At 36.2% G+C, this 14,697-nt stretch overlaps 1 protein-coding gene and 1 pseudogene across 1 annotated transcript; both read left to right on the top strand.

Moving 5' to 3' along the window:
* Positions 1–584: 584 nt before the first annotated feature.
* On the top strand, positions 585–6,919 carry LOC117240989. The gene is made up of 3 exons (XM_033506994.1): positions 585–761; positions 3,811–4,090; positions 6,834–6,919. The coding sequence occupies exons 1-3, from the start codon at positions 585–587 to the stop codon at positions 6,887–6,889; spliced, it is 513 nt and encodes a 170-aa protein (XP_033362885.1). The 3' UTR covers positions 6,890–6,919.
* A 107-nt stretch (positions 6,920–7,026) lies between these two features.
* On the top strand, positions 7,027–7,747 carry LOC117240988 (annotated as a pseudogene).
* The last annotated feature ends 6,950 nt before the right edge of the window (positions 7,748–14,697 follow it).

Here is a 14,697-nt window from a genome sequence, read left to right as displayed (position 1 = left end):
AAATTGAGAGCCGCCTTGAGTGATAGTACGAAGGTGGCCGCTCTGGTGAACAGGGCGACCCTACAAATAAGGAACATCGATCCCCTCACCAGCAAAGAAGAGCTGGTGGACGAGATCAGGTCGCAGTGGGCAATTGAGGAGAATGCGGATATAGAAGTCAAATCTATAAAAGCGGCACCATGGGGCACGCAAGAGGCGGTGGTGGTCCGCCCAGCGAGTGGAGTGCCTAGTGACGAGAGAGAGGAGGCTGAGAACGGGGTTAACGATAGCTTCTGTAAGGCAGTTAGCTAATATTCGGCGTTGTTATAGGTGCCACATGTTGGGGCATGTGGCGGCAGGGTGTACTGTTGCATGTCATGGCAGGGAGTTGTGTAGGAGGAGCGGCAGCGCTGAGCATATAATGAGAGATTGTGATAAAGAGCCGAGATGCGCAATGTGTCTGAAACATGGTGGCATAAATGCAAGGCATGTAACGGGTTCGTTGGCGTGCCCTATGGAGCGTTTAGGTGTTAGGAATAGACGGGGGCCCAGTTAGGGTTCTACAAATAAATCTAAATAGATGCAGGCTTGCGCAAGACCTAATGATGCAGTGCGTATGCGAAAGCAGGGTGGACATTGTGGTCATCTCCGAGCCCTATAGGCAGTTGCCATTTTGGTTTAATGACGAGGGTGGGGATGCATCGATATGGGTCACCCTGTTTAATGGAAAACATGCGGCAAGCGAGACCCTGATAAGAAATGTAGGGATTGTAGGGTTCAGGGTTTGTGACGTATTTTGCGTCAGTGGGTATTGTTCCTCTAATAAGAGTAAGGGCCAGTTCAACGATTATTTGAAGGAACTGGAAGGGATCATAGAATAGCCCTGTAATAAAACAAGCTAGGTTTTTCTCACGCACACAGTCATCTATCCACCACGATGGTAGGAGACTCCCTACTCATCCCTTCGAGCAGTAGTGCAGGTCATGACCAATCGACACCGCGGTTCGTTGCCCTCGCTTTTCCTAACGAAAGTGGGAACAACGAATCCGCGTTCTTTAGGCACAGGGGCACACCCACACCGAACTTTTCTCCCGTATTAGAAAAAGAGCGACAGACAGTCTAAAAACTAACGCCTAACGCGGCAGTCTACACATAGCGCGAGAGTCGCATACTTCACGCAAATCTTTTGTCGGTTCTCGGTGTTGTCGAACACACATCTTCTCTCCTAAATATATTATAGTGCTAAGTCCATTAATACATTAATTTCCATTATAAGAGCCCTGCTCTAGCGTACATATCTATCGCATCTTCGTGCGACAAGTTGTTAACTATTTATTTCTCTACGTCAGTGTAATCTACGTGTTGGAAATATATAATTTATAATTCTGTGAATCACAGTGTTATACAAACTCAATCACCCCTATTATCTCAACGGAAATCAGGGGATCGATCAATTCGTGGTGTCGATTGTTATAATCGTAACGGGGATTTACGACCCCCGTTGACGTCTCTCCTCGCGATTACGTCTCCCCGCAATTGGTCGAAATTTACACAATGTGAAAATGAAAAAATTGGAAGCAACCGAACTACGGATGAAACTAAATCACTTCGCTGCTTGTAAAGATAACTTTTAGTGTTATAAACGTAAGTCAAGTAGCAAAGAGCATAAATTGAATTTACCCAAACTCTTCTTGAAATCTGACAAAATGATTCTTTATTTTGTCAAAAAAATCTTTACGTATTTTCCATTCCCATTCGTCGCTTTTTTCAGTGGCGTGTTTATCGCTACGTCGAAACTCCGTCGGGTAGCAGTTAATTTCATTTAAAGTAGAAAACTATTCAGAAACGTGTATACGTTACACAGCAACAAACCAGTCGCCCTGTTATTACCTCGTTCTCAACAGTTCAAATTTCAGGGACAACCGACTACTTAGTATCGACCCAGTACGTCATATTTACTCGCCAAAAGAATTGTAAACGAAAATTGTAACCAGACGTGCCGTTAGTAACTACCATTTTTCATTTGGCGGAAATTTAAACAAACCCCGAAACACCGTGGCGTTTTGCAACTGTTTTTAATCCTTTAAGATAAAAAAGATTGACGCAAAATTTTGACGGGATGAAATTTCACGATATATTCAGGTGAAACGATGCGAAATTAGAGCGAAGCTTATAATGGGAATATAGTTTGCTTGTCTGTTGTCATAAAATGAGATATGCAGAATATATTAAAAAATAGAGTATATGTAATACGAAACTTTATATTATTCATGTTATTATGGACAAAATATCACAATATGTTCATATATTTAAATCTCCTCCGAAAAAGATTATTGTATGTAGAACACAGTTTAACTGTATTTTGAATTCTTGTTTATCAGATCACAATTGATAAGTTGATATTAGGATGATTATCCTCATTTGAAACAATTTTGTGACTGTTACTTGTCAATATACTTTATATCTTATGTACATTTTAAATATAGTACGCAAACTCGAAGTTGCAAGGAACATTAATAAAAACTCAATATTTCAATAACGCCTTTCATGATTATAATTAAATATTTTTTCAAAATGTCGTATCAGTGTTACATCTAGCACCCCCTCCCCCACACACAAAAGTTTACCAATTTATAATATATGTACTAGTAGATTGACAAGTTACGATTTACAGGTTATATAGAATTCTATTTTATGATTTTATAATTTTTCGTTAAATAGAATAATCAAATAACTTGCAATTAGTAAAATTTCATTTGTTTTATCGTCAAACTTGTGCAAGGGAACATATTAATGCTGGTAACTTTAGTGACTTGCAAAATTTCAATAGTGCAAAACAGGCCAGATATTCAATTGCAATTGGTTGCTATCCATATTTTCATCGGTCTTACAATAACCTTATGTTATCAATTATGAATTAAAAAGTTAATGAAATCACAACTGACCCAAGGCCAATGGGTATGACTCCTTTTCGAAGATCGATTGAAATCTCGAGTTTGTTGTTTGAGATATTCAGTTACCACAAGACAAAAACACCACTCCATTACAGCCGACGTAAACAAAACATGACAGATTCTTCCAATTCTCGGACAACAAACATAGGCTTACATACTTACTGTTTTAAAGTCACAGTCTGTCATTGCACTTTCGCCAAGTAACTTGATACGTACATATACACGTCCCTCGAAATCACTTTTCGACGAAAATACATACGTGACATGTTATGTTGCAACCGAACGTGAATTTCTCGCGGGAAATAGCCTGATATCGTTTATTTATGCGTCTCTCAAATACGAATTTTACTATACACTTCGTTTAAGACACGCCATTTTGCAAAATGATTATCGAAAGATTACTGCTTACATCGAGATCGAGAATAGATTCGCAGGAAGCTGGATGCCGCGATTTCTTCCCGCGCTTTACTTTCTTCCGAAGTTGTGATTGGTTGATTTCCTGCTGCCATATTCGGTTTCGCCGAGAATCGTGAACACGTACGCTGGAAGTAATGCGGGGTAAGTATTTAATTTATTTCATAATATTATTTAACATATATCGTGAAAAGTTCTGAATATTCGGATTCTTCTGTTATCGTTTCATCGTATGTTAGCATTATCAGCTCTCGATATCGAATTGACAAACAGAATTTTTCTCATACAAAGTAAGTCACATTAAGTATATGTATATGTATAGTCGAAGCAATGCAATTAAAAATTTTTCCATTTTAATTGGTATTATTTATCACAGACATTTTACCGAGCATTCATTTTATAAATCTTATACATATATATATATACAAACAATAGAAATACTTTCGTGTGCTATTATACGTAGTTCGATAGTTTACATTTCACGGGCCCCGTGTTGCACCTGCGTCGGTTTCGTTCCTGTTTCCAACGTATAAGTGTAGCGTCAGTGATTCGCGTGACGCGACGCAACCTTCAACGTTTGTTTTTCTCCGTTTATGCGTTGTGTGTTCGTTTGAATGAAAACGTCGCGAGTGTTGTAACAAAACCACGGAAAACAGAAGAAGAATACGGGAGCAAAAGGAATTCCAGGCTACAGCAGAATGCCCATTGCCCAACAAGGTTTCGTTCCATGGTATTTCAACGAGGTAAGCTACCTCTTTTAGTACGCTTCAAGGCGCCTCTTTCCAACCAATTAATTTGCGTCCAACACCATTTTAACTTCGTATACTCAGAGAAAATATCTTGTATTTTCTAACTCTGATCTATGTATAAATTTACTGCGACGGGTCATTTCTACGGATTAACGTATCTTATAAAAACGTTGCGTGAAATGTTAATAATATATAAGTCTTGAAACATTTGTACTAATTTCATAGAGGAACGTAGTTGGTACCTTCCGGGTGGCATATTGTATGCTTGTTACATGAACTTTCCAAATATCTTACAGTTAAATGGTTGGATTGTTTACTAGAATAAGCAACACAACATTGTTTTTGATTTATTGTGAATGAATTTATAGAATCATATTATTTTACACATATACACTATCGCGCAAAAGTATCCCAACATTTGATTACTTTTGATATTATGTTATTTAATTGCACAATCAAATTGATAGTATGTACCGATATATAATGATTACGATCTGTATTATTATCTTATTCCTATGATGTGGTTTTAACATAGGTCGTAACAAAACGGTCAAAAAATTCTTTATTCTCAGACTCTGTAGCCTGTAAGAAACGAATTAATTAATTAAGAATCTCGTTGTAACCTACAGGTTCGGAAAAGGCTGATAGGCTTTGGTCTACGTGGTGGTTGGGAATTTTCATTCGTTTCGAGTTCGCTTAGCTGATAAATAGTGAATGTGCATTTCTTCCAAAATAAAGAAGAAAGCGAAGTCGATAGAAACGTGGGTCAAATTTGAAATCATTTCTCGATTATGTGGAGGTTGATTAAACGCGTTGGTGTATATAGTGATGAGACGAGTTGATATTTGGTGTAGTCAAATGTATTTAAAACTATCGGCAGTACTCTTCTAACGATCTCCCTCTAACGAATTTAAATTCGACTTCGGTTGACGGTTGCGCGTAGCGGCGATATTGTTCTGTCCGGAGTTCGTTTATTATCAAGTTTCGTACCTCGAGACGGTATCAATGCCCCGAGGCAAAACAACAACATGAGTTACTCTCGATTCGCATCGTCCTATGACTCATATGCCGCTACAATATGCAATCGAAGAAAGTGATAAATACCTTGCAGATGTTTACGCGTCTCTGAAAATGTTAAAAGATATAACACGTTTAACGCGAAGTATTCGTGATAATATTCGCTGCAATTTGAAATATCTGCGTGCAGTCTCGTAGGTTTTGAATAAAAATTTATCTTTTATCGAAAGATACATACATGTTTTGGCCTATATATAGCTTTGTACTCTTGTAACCTAAAAGAGAAGTCGAAAAAAAGTGATGTTAACTCTTGCAGTAAAAAATTCATTTATGTCAATACTACATTTAGAAATGCACCAAGAGAAGCAAGACAAATTATTGACGAAACACAGGATAGTCATTTCCGATCCAAAAGAAAAACGCAACTAAAATAATATGTAGATAGCTATTAAGGCAATAAATAATAAAGTCATTGAAATGATCCATCATTTCAAACTAATATCGCTTCTCTTTACTTCAGAACTGCTATAAACATTTTAAATATCATTTATGTCTTGGTTCCCTTGCGAAGTTCTCGAAGAATTCGTCAAATGATGTCATGAACAATATAAATAATCGTAAAAAATCTATATTTGTGTTTAAAAAATAGGCGAATAAAGAGAAATAGGATAATCGAGACCGGTGAAAAAGGATCAACCAAAATCCCGCATCTGATACAAGCGGAAGAGAAATCAATTTCTATCATGTCGCACGGCGAACAAGAACGCAAATACGGAATCTTTTGTATAATACTACTCCAAACTCTGTTGAGTCGCAGTAATAATAATAATCGGGTGTTGACTTCTGCTCGTTTTTACTTGAAGTTTGCTCGTTACCTCTTTGAAATTTGGTGGATCGTTTTCTGTCGAAACCCGTTCCATCTGACGTTAAAATCAATAAAAACAATATTACGATAAAGACTTTTATCTCCATTGTTGTCAACTTCCGTCAAGTCTTCGTTTTCTGCTCGCTGAGTATAATACGGATTCCCAAAAACTTTCTTTGTATGAAATTTTACTAATGTACATTTATCGAACATTGCACATTTTAAAATAGGTTATCATTATAAGATTAAAAAAAAATAGCTAAAAATATCTTGAAACAAAAGAAACCAATTTTGAAGTTTGTTAGCCCGGAAATGTCATGGTAGGAAGGTATACTTCGATATTACTTTTACTATCGATAGGCGTCGCCGTCGTTGCTGTTATCATATACGAGACACAACAAATCACGAAATTGACAAATCACCGGTGATCTCCTCGAGTCGCAGTTCGAACGTTTCACAAATAAGTTAAAGAATTAAACTTTAGATATAGTGGTAAAATTTATTGTATGAATCCAACAGAGTGACGGTTCAGGGTGTTATAACAAAGAGGTATAGAACGCTGATTTGGGAGACTTCTTGTACTGAGGTTTTAGTCCCTCTGAAGCGGTTATCGTCGGGTGTATATCAGAGGCGCCTATCCGTTGCTATCTGGTTATTGTTTCGATAGCTGTGGCATGTAGGATGTTTTGTCTACTCTATCTATTCTAAGCGTGTGATACTGTCGACGATTCGCCTGTGCATGATTATACATTGAGTAAACGGATAGCCTGAGTTGGAGTTTTGATGATTAGGATAATCGAAATAATTCATAGCCATGGTAATATTTTAACTAATTTATTTTGTTGTCTTTTATAGGCCACTGCAATGAGAAAAGAATTCCTGAAGCCAAAGAAAATGATACACCCAAATAGCAGAAAGTCTATCGCTATTACGAAAAAAGCCAAAAAGTAAATACAATTACTATTAAATTATGTGATTTTGTTATGTACATTTCATTTATTTTATATGATTATATAATACTTTTGTGTAATAAAGAAGGAAATGGACAATGTGTTTTGTTTCAGAATATCAAATAGACAGAAGGCAGAAATGTCCTGCTTGATAAAACAGAATTCAATAGGAGAGAAAATATCGTGGATCAGAAACAATATGATTCCAGGCGTGTGACCCTATACTCCAGAGATAACTGCAAGTTTGTTAGAAACGGAGGTAAAACAAAAATGTATACACATGATGATACAGAGATTGTACATTAAAGATGTGATTAGTTATAGTTCTATATTTGATCCAAAGGTATGTAGCAAGAAATGATGAAGAAATGGAAGAAATTACTATTAAAAGGTCTATAGGTAGCAACAGGAGTAGACAGCATGCTAGGAGGGAACATATAATTAGAGTAGAAAGAACTAGGAGAATATCATACACGTGGAATAGGTAAAGAATTACAGCCAAATTTATTTTCAATATATCCTGATGTACAAACCCTCCTTTATTTTTCAGAAATTTCTGATATTTTAAATGCAACTCAGTGTGAAATGTTATTGAATTGGAATAATGAATTACAGTGTGCGAATAATTTTAAATTTATAAGGTTTGGCGAGAAAGATTTAAAGAAAGTATTAGAGCTAAGAAAAAGAATGAAAATAAGCCATATTAGACTATCCAAATCTCTATTAGCTATGCCTGTAAACAAGAAGAATTTATTCAGCAAGCCAATTGATTTAGATGAAAATAGTGTAATGGAAATAGAATAAATTCTGTAGATATGTCTTTTTATCTTTCATCTCTATTTAAAAACAAGAAAACAGAAGAAAAGCGAACAGTTTCGTCCTTTTTTGTTTGCGAAATGCTAGAAACCGTATTTCGTCTTGCTCTTATCTCCCACGAGAAACAGTCACGTCACAAGATACAAGAGTACGATAGAAGAGAAAAGAAAATGTTCGATTGTGAAATATACAACAAAACTGAAACATGCAGATGAATCACGTGCACGTTATGAATATTCTGCATCGTTTCTCCGCCTTTCCTTCATTTTTTTCGCTAGCTGCTCCATTATTTAAGAACGAAGATATAGTAATTACTCTCAAAGTTGTACATTTCGAAATGGTAGGAAAATCAATAGTACAATGATAAATATACGATTTTAAAAGCTTTTTAGATTTCTTACATACTTAGCATTAATCAAATAGCTTAGTATATAAAAGAGTTTACTTATGTCGCATGTTATAAATGCAGCTGCGTTCGTTACAACAATTCCAATTCCAAGGAATTTCTCTCGAAGATCGCAGTGAAGAATTTGCTTTGTTAAATTATTACTGGTATACTTCGTCAACTTGTGGTATATCGATACAATTTGTCAACCATCACTTTTAATAGCTTCTCGCTAATAAAAACATTTCGTACCTATTTAATAAGAAGCAGTATATTCTTAATTATTTAGAAATTTAGTTAATGATGTTTAAAAATACGAATATGTTTAAAAATTATAATGTAAATATATATATTTCATTTCATGTTTTACTAATATATCTCTAATTTAGATTAAATATCTGAAACTTGAAAGAAACTTTTAAAACTTTCAATACATCGCATACGTTTCAAATTTAGTGCATAGTTACATATATATATACGATCGATCTTACTCGATCATCTTACTCGAAGAACAGGGTCTGCGTGTGGCGAGCTACGGGACAGGGACCGTTGGAATGTTTACTGTCGAGTGTTACAACTATTTCCTTCTTAAGGAGAGCTATAGAATTATTCCATGCCTTTGTTAGACAAAGCGTTCATCCTGTGACCGCGGCTACGTTCGGCGACTGACTGTCGCCTCGAGCCAAAGCTCATTATCACAACTCTCGAACAATTACAATCGGATTGAATAACTACAATTGTTCACTTACAGCTATAGTAGACTCTAGGTTACAATGTTGCGGGATTATCCAAAATTCCAAAGGCTCCGGTGTTCTTTCATCTCCGACAAATATATTATGGTATAGTTCCTATTTTCCGACCGCATGGAAGGCTAATAAAGATGGAAATATGGTCGAGAACTGGCGACCAATTACGATTGGCCCAATTCTAGGCCGCATTTTCTCATCAAACCTCGATGGGCGGCTAAGACGGGGTATAGATCAAAATATAAGGCTGTTGAGATATGTGTAATTTTCTGTGCTGGACTGAGTTAAGTAGTAGAAATACTTATATGTATATATCAGTGTGTGGAAGTATGTGTGTGTGCGCAGCGTCTCGAAACAAAGGAATGTAAACAGTCAGTCGGTTAATAGTCGTCGATGAAGAGTCGGGTGTAGAAGGTGCTGAGACGCGTGCAAGTGTATCGATAAATATATATAGAATCGTCCATGTAATAAATATATCATTATTTTAGTAATAACTGTCAATATAAATTTAATGTTCCTATAACATTATTTCGGCTTCAAAAGTCCACAATTCTCAACATGGTAGAAGATCGTGGTTGCCGAGATTTAAGGTTATGGAACCACGTGTAACCGGGAGTGAATGTATAAAAGTCGATTTATAAAAAGGAATAAAAAATTGGAAATAAGTTCTGAAGAGATAAAAAGGCTATTGGTAGAACAAATAAAAAGATTTTGGATAATAAAGAGAATTATTTTTTGAAAAAAAAAAAAGGTGCCAAGGGACGACGAAATTAAGGTTCAAATATTCGATGGACGCGATTACAGAATGTGGAAGAAAAGAATATTAATGTATCTAAAGTGTAAAAAAATGTTATGAACCAGCTACACGAGAGAAAATGGACACGGATGCGCAAGATAAGTGGGATGAAAAGAATCAATGGGCGATGAACTACATCTATAGTAGTATAACGAATGAGCAATTAGAATTTGTTGGTGATCAAGACACTGCTTTAAAAATAATGCAAAAGTTTGATGAGATGTATATGAAGGAATCAACAGCAGTGCAAATTTGTATAAGAAGTAGACTAGACATGATGAGGTTGAAAGACTTTGAAGAATCAAATTCATTTTTCACGAAATTTGAAAAAACTATCAATGAATTAAAGAGTGCCGATGCAAATGTAAGCGAACGTGAAAAACTCGACTACATGCTGAAAGCACTACCAGAATCATTGAGCTATGTTGGTGACTTAATCGACTCAGTGAAAGAAAGTGATCGGACTTGTGAATTTTTGAAAAATAAAATTATAATGTGAGAAACGCGTAGCAAGAAAGAAAGTGATAGAACAAAGTCAAATGTATTTACAGCCGAAAAAAAGGACATAAAGTGCTATGGCTGTGGAAAGTACGGTCACATGGCAAAAAATTGCACAAACACGTATAGAGGCGGAAACAATGGCGCAAACAATGGAAGAACGCAACAGCAAGGAGGTGCGTATCAGCCGCAGTAGAATAGGGGTCGCGGCGGACGAAGTTTTGGCCAAAGAAGACGAGGATACGGCCAACGAGGATTTGGCCAACGAGGATTTGGCCAACGAGGACAAAGCAGAGGCCGGCAACAACGCTACTACGAGGCAAGTCAACACGACGCAAATTATTCACACAACGAGGGCTACGACGACCAAGAAATTGGATCTTTCCTAACGAGAGTAGAGCGCGAAAATAATAAAAATGAAATTACGGTATGTACTAGCGATACGCGAAAAATAGATTGGATATTGGATAGTGGATGTTCAGATCACATTATATATAATGACTCTTATTTTGTTGAGTACGAAAATTTAAAAAACCCGATAAATGTGAAGTTAGGAGACGGTAGAAGTCTAAAAGGAACAAAAGTCGGAAAAAATTTAACTTACTTTGAAGTAAACAAAAGGAGGATTAAAATTACAATGTCTAATGTATTTTACGTGAAAGAAATGGATAATAACTTAATTAGCCATGCGAGAGTAACGAATGAAAATAAGATAGTCTCAGCAGGAAATACTTTAAAGATATATAACAAATACAGAAAGTTGATAGGGATAGCATTCAAAGATCATGGTTTATATAAGATAAGTAGTTACATTGAAAGGCAAGAATCTCATGCTAAAAATGTAGAAATGTACCCTTCCAAAATAACCGTAGAAGAGCACGCGAGATTTTAGAATTAGTACATACCGATTTAAATGGACCTCATAATAATACCGGGTTTGATGGATCCAAATATTTCTTGACATTTATAGATGACAGTACAGTGTGCATTGATTTATACTTTGAAATCAAAAGGTGAAGTTTACAATTGCTTCCTTGATTACATAAACAAAGTCGAAAATCTTACTGGTAAAAAGATAAAGAGATTAAGATACGATAATGGAAAAGAATATATGAACAAAAGCATGTACAATCTAACTAGGGAAAAGGGAATTGTCGTAGAACCATGCCCACCTTATGTTCACGAGTTAAATGGAACAGCTGAGCGCTACAATAGAACAATCATGAATTCCGCTAGATGCTTATTACATGATTCAAAGCTGAATATTAAATATTGGCCGGAAATAGTTAGAGCCGCGGCGTACTTAAAAAATAGAACCGTTACAAACACATATGAAAATAAAACACCATTTGAAATATTTTTAAAAAGGAAACCGAATATAAATAATTTAAGATTGTACGGAAGTAGAGTTTTCGTAAGAATACCCGAAGTTAAAAGAAATTCGAAATGGGACAAAAAAAGCAGACACTGGGATACTTGTAGGTTATGAAAACAATGGATATAGGATACTAGTTAATAATAAAATTGTAATTGCAAGACACGTAGAATTTATAGGTGAAGATGATAATTTAGTAGGATTTCGAGGAGAAGATGGACCAGGCAATGAGACAGAAAAGGTTTTTGACGAACATTCGGATGTAAACGAAAAGGTCGAGCAGGTTGCAATAAAAAAGGAGAGAAATTTAAGTAACGAATCAGAAGAAAAACTTGAGGACACAGAAAGTAATTTGAGAAGGTCAGGACGGGAAAGAAAGAAACCTCAAAGATATGGTCAAACGAGCTCATATTTCATTTATGTGAATATAGTTAGTGCACACAGTCCTATGAAACCTATGAAGAAGCTTTAAGTGGAGATGACAGCGGTTCATGTAAAGAAGCAATGGATCGAGAAATGAATAGTTTAATGAAAAATAAGACCTGGCAATTAGTAGAAAAAACAAAAGACAAAAAAGTATTAGACTTGAAATGGATATATACGAATAAATCTGATAATCGTAAGAAAGCGCGACTAGTTGTTCGAGGCTTCCAACAAAAAGAAGTACTGGAAGATTTATACTCTCCAGTAGCAAAAATGCAAACGTTGAAGTTATTACTATCTTATTGTTGTCAATATGGTTTGACGATTATGCAAATGGATGTAGAAACAGCTTTCTTAAACGGAACTATAAAATCAGAAGTATTTGTAAAACAACCTATAAGTTACGACGATAAAAGCGGGAAAGTATGTAAATTATCAAAAGCGTTATATGGATTGCGTGAAAGTTCAAGAGCTTGGTATGAATGTTTCGACGAATATATGAAAAAATTAGGATTTCAAAGAAGTAAGAGTGATTATTGTCTGTATATGAAGTATGAGAGCGATGATGTTATATATTTAATTCTATTCGTAGACGACTTATTAATATGTGGAAAAAACATAAGAAAAATCGATGAAATTTAAAAAAAATTGTCAAACAAATTTTTGATGAAGGACTTGGGTGAAGTAAAGACTTACTTAGGAATAAACATTGAATACGATAATAAGAAGTGTGAGATGAAACTGGATCAAAGTAGTTATATAGAGTCATTAGCGAAACATTATAATATAGAAAACAGTAAATTATATTTTACACCAATGGAACAAAACTTAAGTTTAGAACCCGCACAATCAGCTTTAGACGATATAAGATATAGAAATCTCATAGGAGCTTTGTTATATATTAGTACTGGAACAAGATTAGACGTTAGCTATAGTGTAAATTATTTAACTCGATTTCAAAACAGTTACAACGAGACCCACTATAAATATGCAGCACAAAAAATTAAGGAGGTGTGTTGAGATATGTGTAATTTTCTGTGCTGGACTGAGTTAAGTGCGTAGTAGAAATACTTATATGTATATATCAGTGTGTGGAAGTATGTGTGTGTGCGCAGCGTCTCGAAACAAAGGAATGTAAACAGTCAGTCGGTTAAGAGTCGTCGATGAAGAGTCGGGTGTAGAAGGTTCTGAGACGCGTGCAAGTGTGAATCGATAAATATATATAGAATCGTTCATGTAATAAATATATCATTATTTTAGTAATAACTGTCAATATACATTTAATGTTCCTATAACATTATTTCGGCTTCAAAGATCCACAATTCTCAACAAAGGCACAAAGGATTTACATCCGAAAGTGGATGTAAAATCAATATTGACCTAATGAGCGCAGCCTTAAATTATAGTAAAAGAAATCGAAGGGGAATTTTCACAATATTGGACATCTCTAAGGCCTTCGATACTATACCCCATTCAGCTATAAAACCATGTCTGGCGAGAAAAGGCGTTCCGACCCCCATAATTGAAATTATAAATGAAATGTACAAAGGATGTAAAACTACGATCAAAGCGAATAATAATATAGAGGTCGAGGTAGAAGTTCTCAGAGGAGTCAAGCAGGGTGATCCTTTATGACCGCTGCTATTTTACTTGTGTCTCGAACCGCTGCTTGAAGTAATCGAAAAGAATATCGGAGGCATTAATATAAATGAAGGGAACAAAGTCTCTGTGTTGGCCTTCGCAGACGATATCGTCTTGCTTGGTGAAAATACGAGGGCGGCACAAAGCCAGATAGACGAGCTTCAGAAATACCTGGAGAGGTCGGGGCATGAAAATATCAGCAGAGAAAAGTCAAATGTTCCAGGTAATAGCGAAAAAGACACCTGGTTTATTAAAGACCCGGCAATAAAAATTGGTAAATTAAGGATACCCGGAAGAATCCCAGAAAGAGCCTTCAGGTATTTGAGTGCTAAAGTTGCGAGTGGGGGAGGCATGAGGTAGATTTGTTCCATATCACGAATATACAATACAAGCAGGCGATAGAGAATCTGATTCGAAATTATAAGCCGCAGAAAACGCTCGAAGTAGGGGTTGAAATGAATCTAATATTACAAGATGATCTTCTCGGTTATGAAAGACCGCGAAGGTTATTCCCGCAAGATAAGGTCGAAGTCAACGGTCAGATCAAAATGTGGCTGAATGACGGAATAATACGCCAGTCACATTCCGACTATGCAAGCCGGATCGCGTTGATTGAAAAAAAAGATGGTTCAACTAGAATTTGCGTCGACTATAGGCGACTGAATCGAAAGGTAGTGAAAGACAGATACCCGCTACCCTTGATCGAGGATCAATTAGATTTGTCACAGGGATCGATAGTATTCAGTACGTTGGACCCCAAGAATAGATTCTTTCGTGTTCATGTCGGAGAAAGTAGCAGGAAATATACAGCATTTACAGTTCCTACAGTATGAATTTATTAGTGTGCCGTTCGGATTATGCAATTCACCAGCTGTTTTCCAGAAATTCATAAACGCAGTTTTCAAAGGATTGATCGTGACAGGGCATGTGCTGACATGGCAACCTGATGAAAAGCATCCTGTCTTCCTTGGAGCAGTGTGGGGATCACAGGGAAACAGGAAGAAGGAGAAGGAGAGAACCTGTCGAGGTTAAAAAAAGGGCAGACAGGGCAGAGATGAAGAGAGAAGTGACGATAGCTAAGGGCGGATA

The sequence above is a fragment of the Bombus vosnesenskii genome, unplaced genomic scaffold (assembly GCF_011952255.1).
Source record: "Bombus vosnesenskii isolate JDL3184/JDL3185 unplaced genomic scaffold, Bvos_JDL3184-5_v1.1 scf7180000015137, whole genome shotgun sequence".
In the NCBI taxonomy this organism is placed as follows: Eukaryota; Metazoa; Arthropoda; class Insecta; order Hymenoptera; family Apidae; genus Bombus; species Bombus vosnesenskii.
The sequence above is the reverse complement of the archived record's forward strand: the minus strand, read 5'-3'. Positions and strand labels throughout refer to the sequence as shown.